The sequence below is a fragment of the Nestor notabilis genome, unplaced genomic scaffold (assembly GCF_000696875.1).
Source record: "Nestor notabilis isolate BGI_N333 unplaced genomic scaffold, ASM69687v1 scaffold5431, whole genome shotgun sequence".
Lineage (NCBI taxonomy): Eukaryota > Metazoa > Chordata > Aves > Psittaciformes > Psittacidae > Nestor > Nestor notabilis.
The window spans coordinates 1-21,215 of record NW_009913228.1 but is presented as its reverse complement, the minus strand read 5'-3'; the positions used below and the strand labels follow the sequence as shown (position 1 = coordinate 21,215).

General features: G+C 37.3%; 2 protein-coding genes across 2 annotated transcripts; one reads left to right on the top strand and one right to left on the bottom strand.

The window, feature by feature from the left end:
- Window positions 1–268: 268 nt before the first annotated feature.
- On the bottom strand, window positions 269–2,729 carry RSPH14 (radial spoke head 14 homolog (Chlamydomonas)). Its single transcript, XM_010023095.1, has 4 exons — window positions 2,531–2,729; window positions 657–759; window positions 357–475; window positions 269–273 (listed from the first exon to the last, which is right to left on the bottom strand). Exons 1-4 carry the CDS (start codon window positions 2,727–2,729, stop codon window positions 269–271), a joined length of 426 nt encoding a protein of 141 aa, XP_010021397.1.
- A 4,562-nt stretch (window positions 2,730–7,291) lies between these two features.
- RAB36 (RAB36, member RAS oncogene family) lies at window positions 7,292–15,111 on the top strand (the record flags this gene model as incomplete). The annotated part of the gene is given in 8 exon segments (XM_010023094.1): window positions 7,292–7,360; window positions 8,138–8,235; window positions 9,397–9,457; window positions 10,112–10,155; window positions 11,068–11,169; window positions 12,885–12,949; window positions 13,548–13,603; window positions 15,019–15,111. Coding segments are annotated over 8 exon segments (588 nt in total), but the record flags the coding sequence as incomplete, so codon positions are not given.
- Window positions 15,112–21,215: the final 6,104 nt, after the last annotated feature.

Below are 21,215 nucleotides of genomic sequence, written 5' to 3'. Positions count from 1 at the left end.
CATGGGGCGTTTCATTTATTATCTGCATAAAGCATTTTCTGTATTTTAGCTAAGTAGTCTCACTATTATTACACAATTTTCAAATACAGCTCTAGAAAATATAGTTGTTTCCACCAATAAAAAAAGATGACAGTCATAATTTTTAAAGTTTTCTGACAGAACCCAAAGAATAAATTCTCATAGGAAAACTAACTAAAGAAAATTTAGACACGCAAAGATAGAAAAGATACTGGTTTAAAATACGTTTTTTAAAGAAAATTGAATAAAATCAATCTGGAAGATATTAAATAGGGAATCGGGTAAATTTACCTATCTGCTTTGCCTATGAATATTTAACTGCCGAAAAAAATCCCTACCTCCAGTTAATTTTGACATATATTCAAAAATGAGATGTGTGTTCTTCCGACAGATATCTACTGGATCATCCAAGAGCTCAGCAAGGGCAGAAATCACTCCATTTTGTATCAGCCCATGCCTGCAAACAACATTGGAGAAAAGATTTAACTAAGCATAATAAAACTCATATATTTGTGAAATGCTAAATCTTATTCACATTGCACCTATCTTGTAAAAACTTAGAAATTCTGTTCTTATTCCTCACTGAAACATCTTTATCATTTCCCATACCGTTCAGTAAACTCTGGAATTACACCTACCTGCCAACATTATGCATTGTCATTATATGGAGGATTTCTGTTGTTTTTTGTCGGACAGTACTATCCTGATGTACCAGCAAAGTCTTCAGGTTATCCAAAACTCCTGAGAGATATAATAGTTCATTTTAACATTTCTTACCTTCAGCATTAATCTTAAATAGCAATAATAATTTTTATGTCACAATTTTAAGCACAAATAATCAGAATTTTTTCATCTTGTCCTGACAATGAAACTCTTGTTGTTTTATCTCAAGTTGGGAACAAACTTTGAAATTTCAAGGCCTACTGTCAAAAATGCTATGCTACAAACAAGCTGCTGACTTCTGTATCAAGTTAAATTCTCATCTTACAAATATTTATGAAGCACTATAACTCTAAATATGAGTCACTGGAGCTATTCATGAAATCTGAATATGCTTTTCAAAGAGCATGTGTTTGCAGGATCACTGTCTACATTTCTTTTTAAGCTTTCTTTAGGTGTACCATGTGCTATGTAAAAACACACAGCATTGCTTTTCACATGTAGAAAGAAACTGGGTGAACCATTAATGATTATGTGTATACATACATAGCACTGACCAAAGGAAAAAAATAAACCACACAAACAACAATCTCACATTGCTTCAGCAGCTGCTGTAGATCAACAAATAACTTCATACATTTTGAACATGATTATTGGTATCTTTTACGAGGAAAAAAATGTGAATTAAGTAAATGGAGAAAAAAGCAGTGGCAAACTGGAAGACTTGTGCAGTGTTACATACTAACAACAGACTGCTAAAAATTGCAAAGATAAGCTGTGTGTCTGGTTTTTTGGGTTTTGTTTTGGGGTTTTTTTTTCTTCCCCAAAATCCACACTTAGGATTCTTCAAAGTGCTCAGATAAAACCCTCTGAAAATAGTGGTGGCCAGATATAATCCTGATGAGTATAATAGATTTGGTCATATTCTTTTGTATCTTAATTTCTCATGAAGTTCCAGGGTTGTTTTTTGCTATAGACTAATTCTACAATCACTAAGATAGTTCTGAGAAGGAGTCCTGCATAAAAAGCTCTGATATTTTCTCTCTCTGGTAAAGTTATATCTGGATGTGCCATGCTACCCACTGCTGAAGGAATGAATGACAAAAGGTTACTCAACGGATTTTGCAAATGAACTTGTAAAGCTTATTTAAATATTATTTTATTAATTATTAATTAAAAGATTCATCAAAGTTTTTTTTGCCTGTTATTATGGAATCTGAGATATGAGTATTTTGAGCACCTCAAGTATGAAAAATCAAGGGAGATACCACTGTCCTGAGTCACATGTGGTAGAAAATGTCTAATGAAGGAAAAAGAAAAAAGGGTGATTTTGCCTTTTTTTTTCTTGCTCTAGGATAACTAAAAGCTTCTTATTTTCCCCTTTCTAAATAAAATATATTTAGTAATTTTTGTAAGATCACTGCTTTGTTATTTTCTGAAAGGTTCATGGAAAACAAGGTTGGAAAAGATTCCAGGCAAATGAAATTTAACTAAGCAACAAGGGGGTGGTGTTTCTAACTTTGGACTGATTAATCTTTTTTTATACATATATATTATTAGACTGTGTTGGGAGTTAAATAAAATTCAGTGTAAACAGAAGAAAAAGATTCTGCACTACTTTTGCATTTAGGGGTTGATAGAACCTATAGTGGGCCATTGATAAATCCTACAGTGAGGATAGTCTTAAGATGATTGTTATGCATATGGTATTATAATATTCTTTACCATTTTAAAAGAGATTAAAATAGGAAAGGCTTCACGGCCATTTTGTGTCATCAAAGATAGTGCAAAGAGAAAAGTAGTGCTTTCCCCTCTCCCTCTGTGGCAAAGCTTATGACAACAGATCACTTACCTAATTCTAGTGCCTGGTACACATTTTGTGGGTCATGGACCAGATCGCAGAGCGTCATCAGTGCCCGCTGCTGAGTCAGCAGCTCAGGAGACTGTAACTCCTCATTCAGTTTAGGAAGGGCCCTCCTTCCAAATGCAACAGGAGCTTTTGTGGGATCTATATTAGGGGGGAGGCTGGCTGAAATACGAGCATGTGCCATCCTGAATTTTCCTGGGAAGGATTCTCCCTATCCCTAAAAATACTCAAAAATGACTGTACCTGGTGACTGGACAGATAATGTACCAAAAAGATAACTAGTGACTTTTAACAGTGCTCCATGTCCCAGAAGAGCTACTTTAGCATACATTCATTGCTAGGAAGCTATGAAAGAGGCTGGAATGGTTCATGGTCATCAGCATTAATGTCTGTTCATCGGTCAAATTGTCTTATCTGGTTTAATTCTCTACTGAACACTGTAAAAGAAGAGAGGAGGGGGAAAGAAAGAGAGAGAAAGCAAGCTTAATATTGCAAGGTGAGAGAGGGAATGTTTTTCAAAGCATTAAAGTGAAGTAGTTCAATATCCTGAACCAGACAAGGGGCTCAAAAAACCCCAAGCCAAAAACCAAAAACAAACAAACAAACATACAAAAAAAACCAAAACAAAAAAAAAACCCACCCCAAAAGATCATTTTTCAAAAAACCCGATTCTTTTAAAAGGGGTCTAGTTTAAACCCGCCCTCAGAATTCGTTAACGTTTGAAAGAATTAGTAACGGCTGACCTCCCCCTTCTCTCAGTAAAGAAAACGGCTCATCTGACAGAAGCATACAACCTCCAGCACTGGGAACTGCTCTACAAAACCAACAAAAACCCAGCTGCAAAGTTAAAACAACTGCTAAACAACTGCACTTCTCTCTTCAAAACAAAAGAAATAGACTAAATAATCAAAGGCGCCCTGTCCCACCAACATGTCACCGCCTCAGCCCGTCCTGCTTCCCGCTCCACAGCCCCTGCCACTGCGGCAGCACCCCCCCCTGCCCCTGCGGCAGCCCCTTCCGCTCCCGCGTTCTCTAGTTACCACAGCAACCAGCTCTTTGCATGAACGCCGCTCCGTGAATAAGAACTGCGCAGCCAAGCATACTGAATCTGGTCCTACGTCAACAGCGTAAATACCGCGTTTGACGGTACCTGCTGTGAGAGAGCAGCGCTAGTGGCGTAGTTGGTGAATTGGAAGCCGGGGCCGCTGCTGGCGTGGGACGGGGAGCGCCGTGCGCGGGGCTGGGTTGAGGCGTGGGACGGGGCTGAGGCGTTGTCCCTTGGGAAAGAGAGCGGGTGAGGAAAAGGGGGAAACGCCGCTGAGGGGTTGCAGTGTGGAGGCCGGTTTACTTCCCCGCTCCGCTAAAACGTGGAGGGAGGCTTTCTTCTCACCCGCCGTTTTAAAAGTAATCTTAGTTGAACACAGTTGAAAAAATATCAGATTGAACAAAATGGTGGTCGAGTTAATGGCAGAGATGTGGCAGGTGAGAGTGCCTTGAGGTACAACGGTTGAAGGGAGCTCAGTAGCTTCCAACTAGGTTTTCTTTCTGAGTTTTCTTCTGAATGTCACTATAAATAGCTAGAATGTGTAGCAGGAGTTTCCATTATCATGAGGTAGTTTCATGTATTCAGGACTTGGCCATCTTTTTTCATTCTGCTACAAAGTACAGTCTGAGGATGGTACACAGGGAGAACATATTGTAATGTTGCCATTACAATTTAAGGGTGCTCTGGATTGCCAGATGTGATGTGGCATGAGGAAAAAACCAACTCTGAACAGCTGTAAAAGGTTAGTTCTCAGTACAAATAGGCAAATTATTGAGATGTTTTTCATTATGCTTGAGTAACAATTATAATAAAGTTCTTAAAGTGGATTTTGCAAAGCCAAAGTCATTCAGATCAGTTGGATTAAAATGCAGCACAGGAATAGATTATGGTTTGTTGATCTTCAAAATCCGTAGAAGAAAAACTATTAGTTTAAAAGTATTTTGTGGAAAGGATTCATTTTTTCTGCAACATTTTAGAGGAGATTATTTAAAGTAGAGGTTCTTTTCCTGAATTAGGTTAGACTTTTGCTAGCTATATATTTGTAAAGTTTCACCCTATTTCAGTAGGAGGAACATGAACTTCTGTCAGTGTAGAAGGGGCAGGAGAAGATCAGAGACTTCTCTTGTCCTTCAGTGTTAATTCTGCTCTCATTCTTTTGGCATGACTTGTCCTGTCTTGTCCTTCACCACAGCTTGGAATACTGATTTTGGTTGGTGGTCATGACGTTAACTTATTTTATTTACAGCTACTGAATGCCTTCCTCAAATCCTTTGGCTATCTACAGAATCTGTTGGTGCTCCTGTTCCTGCAAAATTGATGTAAGGAGTGTTGTGATGCCATGGAGACACTGTATTCCCAGTCCCTCCTGGTGACTGAATCCCCTTTAGCTTTATAAGAAGAGAAAATCTGGTTCTCAGTACTGATCATTCTCAGTATTTTTAGCATCTTTGTGTTTCTAAAATAATTGATCTTTTCCCTCAAATGGTGTGCCTGATTTGGGATATGTTTATGTGTTAAATACACTAAATGTAAGTGAAAATGTTTCTGTTTGGTTGCCTTGGTCTCACCTGTACTCTGGATTCACTAAGATGGTTGAATTGATTTTTATTTACTTTTCTTCTGTAGCTTAGAATGCTCTAGGAGACAGTCAGTGAGTCAGCCTATGGACACATGACACATTTATGCATGTCTAGGATTTGTTGAACTAGGAGAATATGGAGAAAGCAAGTTAGTGTTTGAAACTCTTACCAAGTGGCACAGTTTTTGTTTTCAGAGCTATTATTTTAAGACATTGCTATAAAATCATTCAAATTTGCCAAAGAGCAAGAGCACAGCATAAAAAGGGTCAGATCTCTAGTTTTATAAAATCACAAGTAACATGATAAGCAGAACTATGCATATGGTGATAAATAAGTACTGTAATGTCACCTTCTTTAATGAGTAATCCATTAGCTGCAAATCTGGATTCTTTGGGGGGAAGAGGGTGTTTCAGTACGGTTGAGATCACATGGGTGTCTTAAGAGATTTAAAAGCAATTCCTCACAAAAGAGAATAAAAGATTAATTCTAAGTAGTTGACTGGCAATTTTGTTGAGCATTATTCTTAGTATGGTGGTGTAAAACACAACTGTATGGATTTTGTTATATACTTACCGTTGTTTAAAATTACGTGTCCATGTTGATTTGCCCTTTTAACATTTTTAGTCTGCTGCAGGAATGGGAGAGGCTTATCTCTTCAATGTTAAGAGGTTCAAGCCTGTTCCAGCATTATCAAATATGACTATTAGAATGTGAGAGCTTTCTTTTGTCCTGAAATTTGGAAATTTAAATCATAATAAATAGGAAAATCTTTTAGCATCTTAAATTACAGTCTAGCATACTAAGTGCTGTCTAAACTAATGAGTTGGTTAACAATACTTAGCCAATACAAAAGAGCTGTGTGATTTCTTATTCCTTGTCTTTAGTGTTTGGTACATTAGAAAGCAAGATTACTATTGACTAGAAAGACATCTATATAATTCAGAGTGTCTCATTAGTGGCATGAACATCCTGATGCTAAAGCTGAGATGAAATTAAGTTGAAATTCTGAAACTCCCTCAGGAGTTTCTTTATATTTGCTACTATGCTTAATATTAGCACTGTAACAGTTCCCCACTCCATTAGTTCCTTGTCTGCTGGGTTAATCCTGCTCTCTCTATCCATATATACAATTACATTTGAAGAAAACGGAACTATTACCTTGTACAGAATTCAAGGACCACTGGGTTTATTAAGGAGCAGTTTCTGATCACAGGAATCTGTATGGCCACTAAAAGCAGTTTGTTCTTTTAAAACTAAGGCCCTACATATAGTTAAATTACTCCAACTGCACCTTCACAATCTGTAAAGAAGGTGAGGAAGGGAACTGTTGAGAGCCTGTTGCTATGGCCACACTATAGCAGCCTGAGCTGTTTGTGTGGCTGGAATCCTGCTGCATCAGCTGCTGCGCAGTGAGTCCTTCCTTATACTTGGCCACATGATGAATGTTCTTAGAAACATTCTTTTGAATGCCAGTAAGAAAGTGGTATGCTATTAAGGGTCCCCTCCCCCAACAACCCACGAGGTATCATTGCATAACCAAATTGATATATCTCAAGTGAGTTATCTAAATGCATTTGTGATTTTCATATGAACGTTATTCTTTTTCCAAGTTAGCCTGTCTACTGATTCCATTCTTTCTGAGCTGATCTTGGATGAAAGTTCGATGCTGTGCCAAGAAATGTGACAGCTTCATCTTTCCTTCCTTCTTCTGACCAAGTGAAATCTGGTATCGCTAATATTTATTAATGTCCTTTGTGCAGAGGTATTTCAGATAATGATGAGCAAGATTTTTAAATTCAACTCTGCAAAATCCTTTGAGAGCTAAACTGCAAGCACTTATGTTTAATTAATTCTCTGCTCTCCCACTGAATTAGAGCTGATGCCTTGTAGTTTCAGAAAGCCACTGTTTGTTACTACAGCTATGCACCCTGAAGTGGTCCCTTTTGCATAAGAAACAGGTTTTATTTAACGCAAACCAGTTGTACTGCAATGAAAAAACATTATGAGTCTGTAAGAACTGTTAAGTTTTTTATCACTTTTTCCCTATATTGAAGCAATTCCTGAAAACTATGTTTCTCTTTACGTATTTCCTGTCTGGTAGAATTGACTTGAATTTGGAGGATGAAGTCCAACCTAATGCATTTGGTCCCCGCAGTGAGCAGGGACACAATACTCTCCTGGTTTCCCAAAGTAAGCATTCTTTATCCCTCTGGTCACAGTATGTAGCACCTGCCACATTCTTTCCCTTGTGCTAATAGTATTTTAATCTAATGTACAGTTGTTGTCATCTGCTAAAATTAGAAATTGTTTAAGGATTTCTTTCAAAGATGAATGTGGCCTCATGTTGCCATTCAATGATAAAGTGTTATCTTACAATACATATCTTGTTGTTTCAACCAAACATTGACTACATGCTTAAAGAGTTCCTATGCCGAGGGAAAATAAGAACCATAGCTGATATCAAATTTGCAAAGAATCTAATCAGATCTATATGGAGGTTTTGGTTGAAGAATTGAGGCAATTTTAGTTTTCTCTTTGTATAGGAATCTTAGTCATACAGTAGATCAAATCATCCTTCTAAGGGAGTTAGCAATTTTTTTCCATGCCTGATGTCAGCCACATATTTTGCTTTTAATTTTAGGAAAACTGACATAGTTATTTTAATCAAATATAAAATAAATTTTCCTCATTTTTAACAAATGTCTAATTAAAAGCTAGTATAAAAACAGTGCTTCACACATGAGAGATCAAAAAGACTTCACTATGACTTGGCGGTGGCATGCTCCCAAAGGAGGTTTTACAAATAGAGCTGTGGGAAGGCTTTACTGCTTTCTAACCCAAGCTATCACTTCTCTTACACCAGGATATCCCTGTGCTTGGCAAACTCTTTGAATTAATCTTCTCGTCTATTTTTTCCTTGCTGATAGGACTTTTGCAAAGTAGGCATCACACGGTTTATCCCAGTAGCTGCTCTCCTATTTTCAATGGTACACACCTGAGGCCTCTTTGCAGTTCAAAGAGCACTTCCATGCAGAGGTCAGGAGTGCTTGTCAGCAGAGCACTGGGTAATATTGTAACACATCTCTCTCCCAGAACTGTTACTAGTACTGATTTATTTGCTGAAGCAAGACTAGAAAGCTTAACTGTGCTAGAAATTACCACTATTCATTTAAAATAAATAGCTGTATGTTTTAGTGATAAACGCTTCTGTATTTCAGTGTGAAGGATCTTTCTTAAAGTGGAGCTCCTATTAATACTGGCAATTAAGTCACTATTCTTTCAAATCTAGAGTTTTTGATTACTATGAAACTTGTCATGATATCCATCTTTGAATGGAACTTCTCATTCACTTCACTAAAGGTTTTTTGGGGGGGAAGCTGAAATATGTCTCCCTGAGAGACATCAGTGAGTTCATTGCTTTTTAGAAGCACAGTCACTGTCTTAGTTTACACTAGCATGTAAATTTGTTGTAAGTGTCCACACAATTTTGCTAGCAAGACACACTTTAGTGAATTGAGGCATTTCCCTCTCTGTAACCAGTGTAAACCAGCTCTCCAGTTCATTTATTCTGGTATCAGAGCTTTACATTTTGGCTTTGTGAATAAAATGAAATAACTTTCCTGTCACTGCTCTCTAGGTATTATTTCGTCACTTTTTTGGTGGAGCCAGGGTAGGAGGGACAGACAACTGAGTGTTTTGTGCAGTAATTGTAAAGCTTGACAGCAATTGCCATTATCTTAATTTTCCATTATCCCAAGTAATGGAATATTCCTTTGTCATTTGGAAAGGTAGTCTGATAAATTCAGTAGCTAATGGATGTATTTTAAGAATCTTGATATTCCATCAGTGTGTTAAATTGTCTAATCTGGGGAGGTTTTTTCCCCAGTATGAATTAATGGAACACGCATCTCTAAACCATCAGTTACTTTTTTGCTTTTCCCTTAGGTCGTTGATTTTATTCAGTATTTCATCAGTAACATTTAATCAGGCAGAGACATGTCAGCTGCTTAGAGGCCTGTGGCCACCCAGTTGATGTTGACTGGCACACAATATTAGTCATGTAACTTACCAGTCAAGATTTGGACTATTTAGAATAGGTAACTTTGAATCAGTATCACACAGAAGCCCAATAGAAGCAGAAACAGTTTTTAGTAAATCAATAGATTTGTTTAAAAAACTATTCCTTTATACAAAAGAACATTAAACCTCTTAAGCCATTTTTGTAGCATGTGCACAGGAGATTGTCAATCCAAGTTTATGCCAACAAATATATTCATTTACCTACCCGTATGTCTTAAAAGATACACTACACTTCAATTTTAAGAATGCAGCTGAGTCACCTAAAGCCCAACTGCTGTATTCTGTGGGAGGACCCAGAGCAAAGAGGATTATTTGCATGAAGCCAACTTCAGATTAATATTGTTCCACGTAGTCAGAAAATGTATTGGCTCAAATCACGTGGTTTTTTTTTTTTTTTTTTTTTTCCCCGGAGACAAATTCTACAGTGGGTATTTCATTATCAGCAATTTCTTGTTTCTGCGCCTACGATTATTAAAGTCAATAAAAAATTTGTGATTAATTTTAATGAAAATGATGCAGATATTCTATGGTCTTATTTGCAAATGTATATGCTTGCAGTCAAAGCAATTTTAATAGTACAGAATTTAGGTCCCACTGATTATATTTAAGAAAAAATATGCAGACTAAGAAACTGGCTATTTCAGCTCCAGAGGGGTTTGCCTTTTATGGCGATCACCTTTTTCTTTCTTACAATTTAAAACTGATTCTACAGCACAGTGTCATTTAGGTAAACTGGAGTCACAGGTAAATGTGCTCATTGCTTGCAATTTAAGAATCGAAATCAGAATTTTTAGAGAGACAATGTTTAAATTTCTACTAAAAATGTTTAATGTTTTCAAATATTTACAACAGGCTGAATAGGTAGGAGACCGCATGCATGTTGGGAAAACCAGCCTTATCCACAGGTACAGTGTATCCCAGCAGATAGTTTGATTCTGCTATATCTCAAATAAATGTTACAATGTTTCTATTCCTGTCCATTCAGGGTACTAGTTCATGGTTCTGTTTTGAACCATGGTTTTGTTATTAAATAAAGGACAAAACAAAGTCTAGGGTATGAGACAGGCTTGATATACCAACACAGAAAGCCATGCTCTGGCACTTCAATCAGTCTATGTTCTATTTTGAACTACTTTTATCCAGTCAGATATGATACAGTGTTTCCTTAAGAAATCCAGTGTAAAGGCTAAAGGATTAGAAGGTACAAAAAGAAATAAATAAGTAAAAATGTTGCCAGTTTCTGAGTTTTGGCTTCATGTTTTCTCCTTACTAATAGGGCGGTTCACCAAAATATTTTTAAGTCATTGTTGTGTGTGTGCCTGAACCAGTTTCTACCCATCCAAGACTGTAGAGGAAGCTTGAGTTTTTGTGTAGCTTATGAAATAAGACAGATAAAATTCAGAATGCTTTGAAGAATAGTCATTTGATTCTTTACTGGATGTTAAAAACAGCTCTTATGGGTTTTGTATCTAAGTCCAGTGATCACTGAATTTCTGTAGGTTATGATCATAGTGACAACTTTCTATGTTTGAGTTTTAGTATTATTATTTCTTCCATGTTTTTACATATATATGGTAAGTTTTTAATTTCATTGATTATCATTTGAGTATTTACTAGAAGTGCATGTTTTCTAGTTTGTTATCCAGTATCTCCTCTTTTAAAATCAATTTCTTGGTGTCTTCATCTATGTTTCTGCAATATTCAGCAACTCCACAGTTAGTTAATTCTTTTCATCATAATTTACCCTAGAGAGTGTTAGTTTTGCACTTATTTGTAGCTGGGTGTTACTAGTATTTCATCCTTGCTTTTAATTGCAGATTTTATAAAGATAAGTTTGACTGACACTACAAGGCTACTAATGGAGTGGATTTTGAAATTGAATGTTTTGAAATAATTGGAATATCACCTACTGTCCAGATGTAAGTTGACACAGTATGGTCAAACATTGCACAAAGTACAATCTCAGCAGAGCCTGAAAACCAGGTTCTGTACCTGGTTTTTACTTGCAGTTTTAGTGAAATATTTACTCTCTTGGATTTCTTATCTGTAAAAAATGAAATGTCATTTGTCAATTAAAATCTTGGATGTCTTGCACCATCTCAGCATAGGTCTGCCTTTTTCATTCAAGTTTCTTGAAACAAAAGTGGAAGCTTTTGCCACATACTTTGTCACTGTTATATCATTCTGTCATTTGAGTTTAGTAGGTACAATGAGCACTGAACTTGGCTTTACTGGGAATTTTATTCTTGTAGTCCCTGAAATCAATGGTAAGGTGTTCAGTGATTTCAGCGTCTCTTTCTTAGGGACTAATTATTTTTCCCCAAGTCATAGAAAGACTGGAGTGTTTTTATTAGAATGTGGACTTAAAATCTTTGCTTTTCAGCTTTGTTTATCAGACTAGTGGGAATCCTGTCCTTCTCTCACCTGCCTTGGTTCTGCTGACGGATGTCCTTTGCTATTTCCAGTGGCTAGCAATATTGTTCTGTGGAGGGCACTATTGAATTATCTATGCTGTGCTGTGACCTAGAGCAGAAATAAAATGCTTTGCAGGAAATATTTTAGTTCATAAGTCATAAAAGCCTTTTCACTTAGGAACACATTTTTCTGAGATCATTAATGTAGATAGATGGCTAATGGGATTTATTGAAACATACTTAGAAATCCAGGTTGGACAGGGCGTGCAGCAACCTGGTCTACTGGAATGTGACCCTGTCTGTGGCAGGGGGTTGGAACTAAATGAGCTTTAAGGTCCCTTCCAATGCAAACCATTCTATGATTCTATGAATCAATTTCCAACTGATTTCAGTGCTATTGTGTTTCTGAAAATTCTACCAGGCACTATTCTTTTGGAACTTGAGTCCCTCTAAAAATCTAGACTGATGCATCAGTATTTTGTAAGCTGAAGTAATAAGGTTTATGAGCTACTAAATGTCAGGTTGTGTTATCTGCAGAATCTTCAGTGGCTGGGTAGAACATTTCCATGTGATAAGCACTAGTGCCCCTCTTGCTGACAGATCTCCGTACAAGATAAATTTGCAAGTGTTCATGACTGGCAGTACTAGTCTGTAACAAAATCCCAAGCCTCTGTAGTGCTGGCAGTAGCTGAGAGGACTGCATGTCATATTCATTAATAAGAAGCACTTTATTTTCTTTAATAGTGCCATTAATACCTGGTGGACTGAGCTATAGGTCTCTAATTTGTAATGTATGGACAGATGTCCTATCTACCAATTGCAAGATTATAAGATTCTATGAGCTAATGTATGATCTAGGTAGTATTAGCATAGAAAATTCTCAATATTAGCTTGCCCTAGAAATACATACAAATGACATAGATGAGGAAAAAGTTTTTAAAGACTATTACCATGCAGAATACAAATACAAATATTTGAACTGTATCTTCAAAATGACAAGTATATATATCAAAAAATGGTAAAAATAGAGTTCAAATGTCTTCATTACATAATAGAGCTTTACTGTATTTTTATCAGTAGTTAATGAATAACATGTTCCAAATAATAGCAGTTCTCTGGTATCACATTATTCTCCAACCTGTACCAGTCTGTTGCATGTTTACTCAGATTACACCGGGTTTCATTAACCTGAAATTTCTTTTTTTCCCCCCATTGCACAGATGGGACACAGCAGGTCAGGAGAAGTTCAAGTGCATTGCATCTCTTTACTACCAAGGAGCAGTAGGTGAGAACAATACTTTGATCCTGGCTGTGACAGGAGGTTGTAGTTTATACAGAAACATATATGCATATATGCTCCTTGGGAGGGTGCCTGTAGACACAGTGTGGTGGAATGGATTGTCCATTATTGGAGAGGAGACGGGACTAAGAAGTTTGTGAATTGATATGTTGTTGGACCTGCAAGCTCTGAATGTTCTGATGGTCAGTTATAAAAATTGACACTTGTGTCTAGGGGAAAAGAATTTGGGTTGGATAAGATTATTGCTGAAGTCAGAAGATAGAATACTTCTGGCATTCCCTTTGGTAGGAGATAACTTCTGCAGGAATTAAAGTGGTCACTTTACAAAATAAAAGATAAAAGAAACAGTAGCACTATAGACTGCAGGCAAAGAGTAAATAAGGTGGAAGACTGACGAATGCAGTCTTACTGGGTGCTAGAGAAGGAAGAGGAATGAGCAAATGAGTAGTATTCCATCTCCTCTGTGTTAAATCTGCTTTTGCACTCTATATGTAAGCATCCTCTCTGTTTAACACAATGAGTTGGAGAGAATTCTGATACACTTTCTAACTTATTTTTTCTCTGTTCTTATCTCCTATTGCATTTATTATAACAGTGTTTGATCTGGCTGATATCCAGACTTTGGATCACATCAAATAAGTTTCTGTATTTTGGCTTAGGATTTAGAGCTTTTGCAGCAGGTTTAAACACCTTGGATAGTCTGCAGTTGCTGAGAACTAGCTGGATCATGAGCATATTTTCTACTGAAATGAGAAATGAGGAATGACAGTCACTTGTTTAGATTACACAGGGTGGGATTTTTGTAGAGAAAATGCAGAGCATAAATTTAAACTACTTACCCTTGGCTTCCTTTATGGTCAGTGGAGAAGACACTTCATTAAGAGCTTGATCTTTCCAAATCCAGACATGCAGGAACAGGTTGAAGTGTGCCCCAAAAGCTTTTTTTTTTTTTTTTCCCTTCCCCTCCTTTATTTGCTATAAACAGAGTAACAGGCTGGCATCTGAGGTGAATAGTGAAATGGATGAGATACATCAAATGTATAATGTCTCAAAAGCCTGTCTCTAGATAAACTGCTAGCCTAAAATTTTCTTTCTCTAGTTTCTGTAGTGATTCTTTTGGGAGATAGGCTGTCAAAAAGAGGACAGAAAATTAAAATCTCAAATTATACATAGATCTAGGTGAACTTACCCGCTCAGGCACTTGTAATGGTTTGCTTACATGTTAATCGTTTTAAGTAAACTTGTTCTGCTTTTGGTGCAGGCTGCAAATCCCAGCTTAGCTCTATGATCCACATTGTTGTCATCAGCTCAGAGCCTATACCTTTCTAACATACTGTTGTGACTGTAAGGCAGGTACATGTTTCTTTACAACTTGTACTCTGTCTGATTTGAATGTGTATTAGACTATTTTCTTAGACTACTGCTGTTGTACTTAGCTCATTTACATATGACTTTGTAAAATAATATATATATTAGTGTCTCTGCTTGGCTGAAAATAATTGAAGCTTGTGAACCTGATTTCCCACACACGCACACACTCCCTTCCCTCCTTGATTTGTGTCGGATGACTCAAGAGGAACTTGATTGCCAGAGTAACAAAAATATAAAAGCTTAGGAGACAAGAATCATGCAGCCTTCACAGGGAGCTGTTTTATAATGCTGAATAGATTATTTCACTCTTCTTTATTCCTCTTTGTATCTAATCTGCTATGTTGTTCATATCTTTTCCTCTGCTTCTTGTTCTTTTTATTCCTGATCTCAATCAAAAGTTTGCCCTCTCCCCTATACTGATAAATACCCTCTCTGGGTGCTGAAATCATTGTTGAATTTGTGCTCTGTGGTGGGCATGTTTGAACTTTTCATTAATGGAAGGCATGTATTCAAAGGAGTTGGAATAGCTCCTGGTCTCTTTCTGCCTAGAAAAAAATGGCTTTTGATCCTCTCACATAAGTTCATCCTCTCACTTTCCTTGTGACCTTGTTATCAGTCACTTTCTCCTGTATTCCTCAGTCCCTCTGACTGATTCCCTCATTACTCTTTTGTATTTCAGACAGTGGCTAGAACATGCATTGAGGGAGAATGAGCCAGATTCCAGCTTCATCTTTCCAGTTGGAACAAAAAAAAACAAACAACAAAAACATTTGGTGGTAAGTAAATTTAATGCAGATAAGGAAATCAGGTTTCCTGTAGTTCCTTGATTGATTTTCCTTATGAGTTGTACATAGTGTTGTTGAGATAAAGACCTTCAGGGAAAAAACAAACAGAAAGAAAGCTCACAGGTAACTAGAACAGCACTTGGAACTAATTTAAGGAGATGCTTTCTGAAAAAGACCTAAAAAGTAGTTAGTGAAATATCCCTATTTGAATTCTTTGCATGACATTTTTCAAGCACATACAAACAACTGAAAAGGCAGAAAAAAGCTGTCTGCCAGAAACGCATATAGTGAAAGACACTTGTAGTGAAAAATACATAATTTTAGAGTATTATTCTTTGACAATTCTCCACAACTTTTAGATAGTGAGCTTGTGTTATAAAGGGAGCAGAAAACAAATGGCAGTTCAGAATAAACGGTGCTAGCTATATGGTTTTGCCTTTCAAGTTCGTAGTATAAAATAACTCTGACTTGCTTTTATGCATTCCAAATATTCTACAACTGCTTCAATATAGATCTGTTTGAATTATAGGTATGGAAGTACACAAATGCAGATTGCATAGTTTTCACTATGGTTTCTCTATCCAGGAAAAATCTGTATTATTTTTCATTTTCCACTTGAGAATCAGAGCCCAGTGTTTAAATATTTCCAAGCCTCAGAGAAGCCCAGATAGAAACTTCATTGGTTTATCCCAGCTATCTAATATATTGAAACTGTTACCAGACAAGAATGCTATTCTTTTCCACTCTCGAATAAGAAAGAATTATAACATAGGTGCATAGCATGGAATACATGAAATCTAGTTTTTCTATCTTCAAAATAAGATGCTTCTCTGGATTGATCTACATGAATATTATCTATGCTGCAGTTCTACTGTGTTGCTAAGAGTAATGACTTTCATTTCATTCTAACTGGAATTTTTGTTTGTAGTAATGTAACATGATTCTGAACTTGTTCATCCCTGTCTGAGGTAGGAACTCTGAGCTAGTAAGGTTAGTTTTGATACTGCTGCTAAATTCCTAGGCACTCTTTCTGTTTTACTGGACAAGATAATTTGATCACTACAAGCTGGAAGCAATTTGCTCCACTATTTAATAAAAGCAGCTATGTAGAGAAATAGTTTTGCCATTTTGTGAAAAGACTTAGAAGTGCGTGTGGGTTTAGAGGGATGGGAAAAGATGGAGTTCTCCAAAGTAGGCGCATGCTTGTTAAGCCATAAGGTACTAGCTGTCTGAAGATGTCATTACTGACTGCTTCTGGTAGAACCTGCTCATGTTGTTGTAACTTGATGCGCTGGCTGGATCAAACACCATTGCACTGGTTTTGCCTTTTCAAATACCCTTTGACATAATCTTGTGCAATTTAGAAGTTACAGACATTGTTTAATGGGGAGAGATTAGCTCTGAGTACCACTGAATTTCATCAAAGTAAAGCAGCTTTATAATGCTCTTCTGCTCTTTGGGATACAATGGCTGATGCCAAAAGACATTTCTGCTTTAAAATTCATCCCTGCTGACAGATGACATTGCCAGAAATATAAATGACGAATAATGTTGTCAGTATTTGTGAAATTGTATTAGTATGACTGATCATGATAACTAGGTTTAAACTGCAGAATTACAAAAGAAATGGAAGGGAGATACACTCATTTTAATTTCTCTCTAATTTTTGCAGTAGCTCGCTGAATTTGAATGTTCAGTTTTGGTTATCTATTTAGTGATATTTTTCCAATATAGATAAGATATTGTAAATCTTTACCTTGCTCTAAACCATACACATTTATGGTCCTTAAATTACTGTCAGCACTCAATTGAAAGAATTAACAAAGAAATCAAAGTGAGACAACAGAAGGACTCCTTCTCTAGAAATCTATCAGCAGCTTATAACTCCATACCTCTCAGATTCAAATCCAGTATTATATGCTATGCTGACATGACAAAAATGGAGAGAAAGAAGAAAACCTATGGACAGTTACATTTTCTTAAGACACACATTCAGTCATTACAGAAATAACAGTATCTGGAAAACTGATGAGGACAGGACCTTTCAGATTTGGCTACTGGTAAAATAAAGATATTTGTTAATAAATCTATGCATCAAACAAAATATTGTAGATTCTCTGCTGGTTTCTCCCTTCCCCAATTGTTTGATAAGAAATAGGAAAAAGTAGAGAAAAGAAGAATTAAACATCCTTTTTATTACCTCTATTTTCTTATGATGTAAGTTAGAGCAGCTTCATGGACTATCACAGAATTGTTAAGCTTGGAAGAGGCCTCTGGAGGTGAATAGGTGAATAGAGATCTAGGAACTCTGTGTCTCTTTTTATTCACTTTGGCAATTGTGCCAGTTATGTTGGCAAAGACAGAAATGTAGCATTTGGTGGAGAAAATCAGTATGTGTGGGTATGTATAGAGCTATTTATCCAAATGTGTAATATTTTGACCTTATGATGATCTGTGTATTTGTTCATCTCCCAAATCTGTTTCACAAGGATGACGAATATACACTCCACTTGTACCACATGTTGCACTGAGTGGGTCTTCATGTTGACTGAGTTTGAATGAGAGTAGAAAAGCTGGCTCACTGTGCTTCAGCAAATCTTGTCCAGGCTAGGCGCTAGGTTTCTGTGCAGATGTGTTAGTGTTTACAGCTACAAAATGACTTAGTATCAAATACCAGAAACTACAGGGATTCAGTTTTTTCTTCCCCTCAAAATCTCTCTCCTGTTTCTTTTGTTGCTGAGCTCAATTTATTATACATAATCAGAGATGCAATCCCTTCAACAATACAATTGTATTGCTTGGAAAATCAAGTGGCACAGTTTTTTCTAGTGATTCAGTATGCTGCTTGGTGTCATTACTGGTTTGTGCCTTCTGAACCTCCAAAAACTTCACATACAAATGCAATACTCTGTCAGTCATTAACCACCACTTGACAATAGTCTGACTCCATTTATTCTATAATAGATACTTTGAGACTTTTCAGTTGTGTTTTTTTTTTTCATTTGGGGATTTTGTTGTTGTTGTTTGGTTGGTTTTGGGGTGTGTTTTGTAACATCACTGAGACTTGCCCTGTAAAGAACTCATATTACTAGTTGATCATCTAAAATGAAATCTTGGATCATGTCGTAAATGATGAATTGCTTAAGAAAGCACAAAGGAAACTAACTTTGGTGGAAAAGTAAACATGAACTGTCAAGTTCTTAAATGTTTCTGTCTGGTCTATGTTTTATCTATGCATGTTAATCCATTCTATCAGCAGTTTAATTGGCTTTGAAGAAGCCTTAATATTGTGGGAAACAGTGTTGGAACAACTGTATTAACTTGAAACACAAGGATCAAAAGCCATTTAGGAAAGTCACTTGATGGGCAAAATTAGTTTCTTACTACAAAAGCCTTTCCTTTTTAACGATGTTGTTTCTGCCTTTTGTGTGATTATTCAACACTTAGGATATTATTTTTATTCTGATAGGTTATTTGATTCATATCTTTCTGAATCCTATTGGTTTCCAGCTCAGGCTCCTCCTGTTGTGGTATGACTGGAATCCATTCTTCATGAATAAATCTGTCCCCCTGTGTCTTTTTGGATTTTCATCAGTTAGAGGTTGGTCTAGGGAGTACAATAGAATGCACTGGTGAATGAATGCTATAAACTCCTCTATGTATTGCATCCTCTGAGTATATGAGTTAGAATGAAGTCTTTGGCAAGTTGAAGTTCTAGCAGAATCTGCATTTGGTAGTAGAGATGGTTGCTCAGTTTCTCTCATTTTTGGCTAGCAGGTTGTTCTGCCAGCAAGAGATTGTCAGTCTCTGAATTCTAAGAAGGAGAGTTCCAATTTTTCTGGGTTCATAGAATATTTTAGTTCAGATGAGATTTCTCAAGATTTACTGGCCTTGTCAAACTCTACCACTTTGTGCTACAAAAATGTGGTTTCTCAATTTCAGCCACAGATTAATCAGAAATTATGTTTTGGGTTTTTTTCAAAAAGTTCATTTTATGTTCTACCTTCTGGTTTTGTTTGCTTGGTTGGTTTTGGTTTATTACTTACTTACAAAATCTCTGCTTCTTTCGTGTGGGAACATGCTGAAGAGAGTTCTTAAGTGACAGCTCAAGAGCTTTTCAGACTCAGCTGATTGGCTCTTCTTTCCCACAAGAGGGAGCTCGATGGTCACTGTAGTACCAGTTGCGATTCGACTGAGAAGGGCTTTGCAATCTCTCGAAAGCCGGCAGAGGGTATGTGCTGGACACTCTGCCTGTGGTTTAGGCTCTTCATCACAGGATTCTGTCTCACAGATACGTGTTTACTACCATAGTCTCAATGAAATTTTGCCTCCTATTAAAATAATACTCTGTTGAATGCATGAAGTATAAGCAAAAATTCAGAGAGCTCTTTGATTCCCATTGGAATTTCTGATGTTGTAGTATCTCAACAGATAAAGAGGGTGCAGCTGTTTAATAATATGATTCACTAAGAATTAAGTGTGTGCACACAAAAATCTCTCATCTGGCCCACCAGAATTCTTATTCCCTCCAGAAAGGGCTCAAATGTCAGAATAGTGAACCCAAATTGAAAAAAACTCTATAGACATGAAAAATCACAACTGAGAGACTTCAGTAAAAGTGAGGTATAAATTCAGAACATAGCCCTGTGATGATGCGATTTATTTGTCCTTAAGTACAGTACAATCTTAAACTTCATATTGCTGGAAATACTTTGCATGTCAGAATTTGGGTGTTCAAACTGGCAAACAAATGAGACAATATCAGCGGTGAAAAGCCAATTGGCTTTTTTTATTTCTGTGAAAAACTGAGTTTTCTTGAGAGATTTGTAGAGGTATTTACTGAACATACAGATTATGTTATGAATTAGATTATAACCTGTTTTCCATATAGGTCAGCCAATGCCTCTTATGTGTTAAAAGCTGAAGAATCAAGTGCAGGAAAAGAGGTTAAAGCCAGAAATCAAAACCCAAGAGGGATGAACCTCAGATGAAGACTGAATATATGATTAGCTATTTGTGATATGTTTGAAAACACCCAGAAGTATTTTGTTTGGCATATAAAAAAGCATGAAGAGAAAAACTGATTAATGGATTATGAAACATTACATATCTCAAAGATAAGAGAACTGCTTGTGCGGGCTTGTGCTTTTCATTCTTATGGGATTTTGTTAGTTCTTGCTGGGGCTATGTCCCACTCTCCTTTTTAGTAACACATGCCAGAAAAGATATATCTCACCCCAGACATGAAAGCAGCAAGTTTAGGGGTGATATGAGGTGTACATTGCTCACTGTCTACTATCATCCAAACAGGCAAGATGAAACTTCAGGTGTATTTGTTACCTCTTTTTCAGTGGTTGAATTAGTACATGGAAAGGATGAAGGGCTTAAGCAAGATCATGTACTGTGATTTCAAAAGGAGTGATGCTCAGCAGACAGACTTTTGTTTAAATCATCTGCCACCCTTCAGCCGGAGCTGAGGGGTGGGACTCTAAGTCATTTGGGCTAGGATAATATACTGGACAAAAGTGAGAAAATGCCTGAACAAAACAGCCTGTATTGTTGATATCACGGTGATTTTGGAGTACCAGTTGCCCATCTCAGACATCCAGCTTGTCATTTATTGGCAAGAAAGGAAGGACTGAGGGAATGACAAGCCTACTACTAAACAGGACTTACATTAGTGGGGGTAATGTGACCCTTGAAGGTGAGCTGCATCAATGCCTGGGGGAAAGTGTTGGGGTGAACACAAGACAGCGCAGAGAGACGTGCTGGTGTTACACATAATATACGAGGGCGTGGATGTATGGACAAGAATGGATACCTCCCTGCCACACATCCCTGTGCGTATGGCGTGTTCTTGCCCAGGCTTAGGTACAGCTATGTGGGGATGCTCGGGCCCGCGGCCGCAAGCACAGGGACAACATGTACAGCTCTCTGCCTTTGTCTCCGCGGCAGCCGTGGGGACGGGCGAAGGTCCGGGACCCCAATTCCGCGTGGTCCCCCCGGCACGGCCTCCTGCTGCCGGCCTGGGCTGCCCCTTTAAGAGGCCCCGGGGCCGAGTCAGCTGCTGCGCTGGGCTCTTTCCTCTCCTCCCC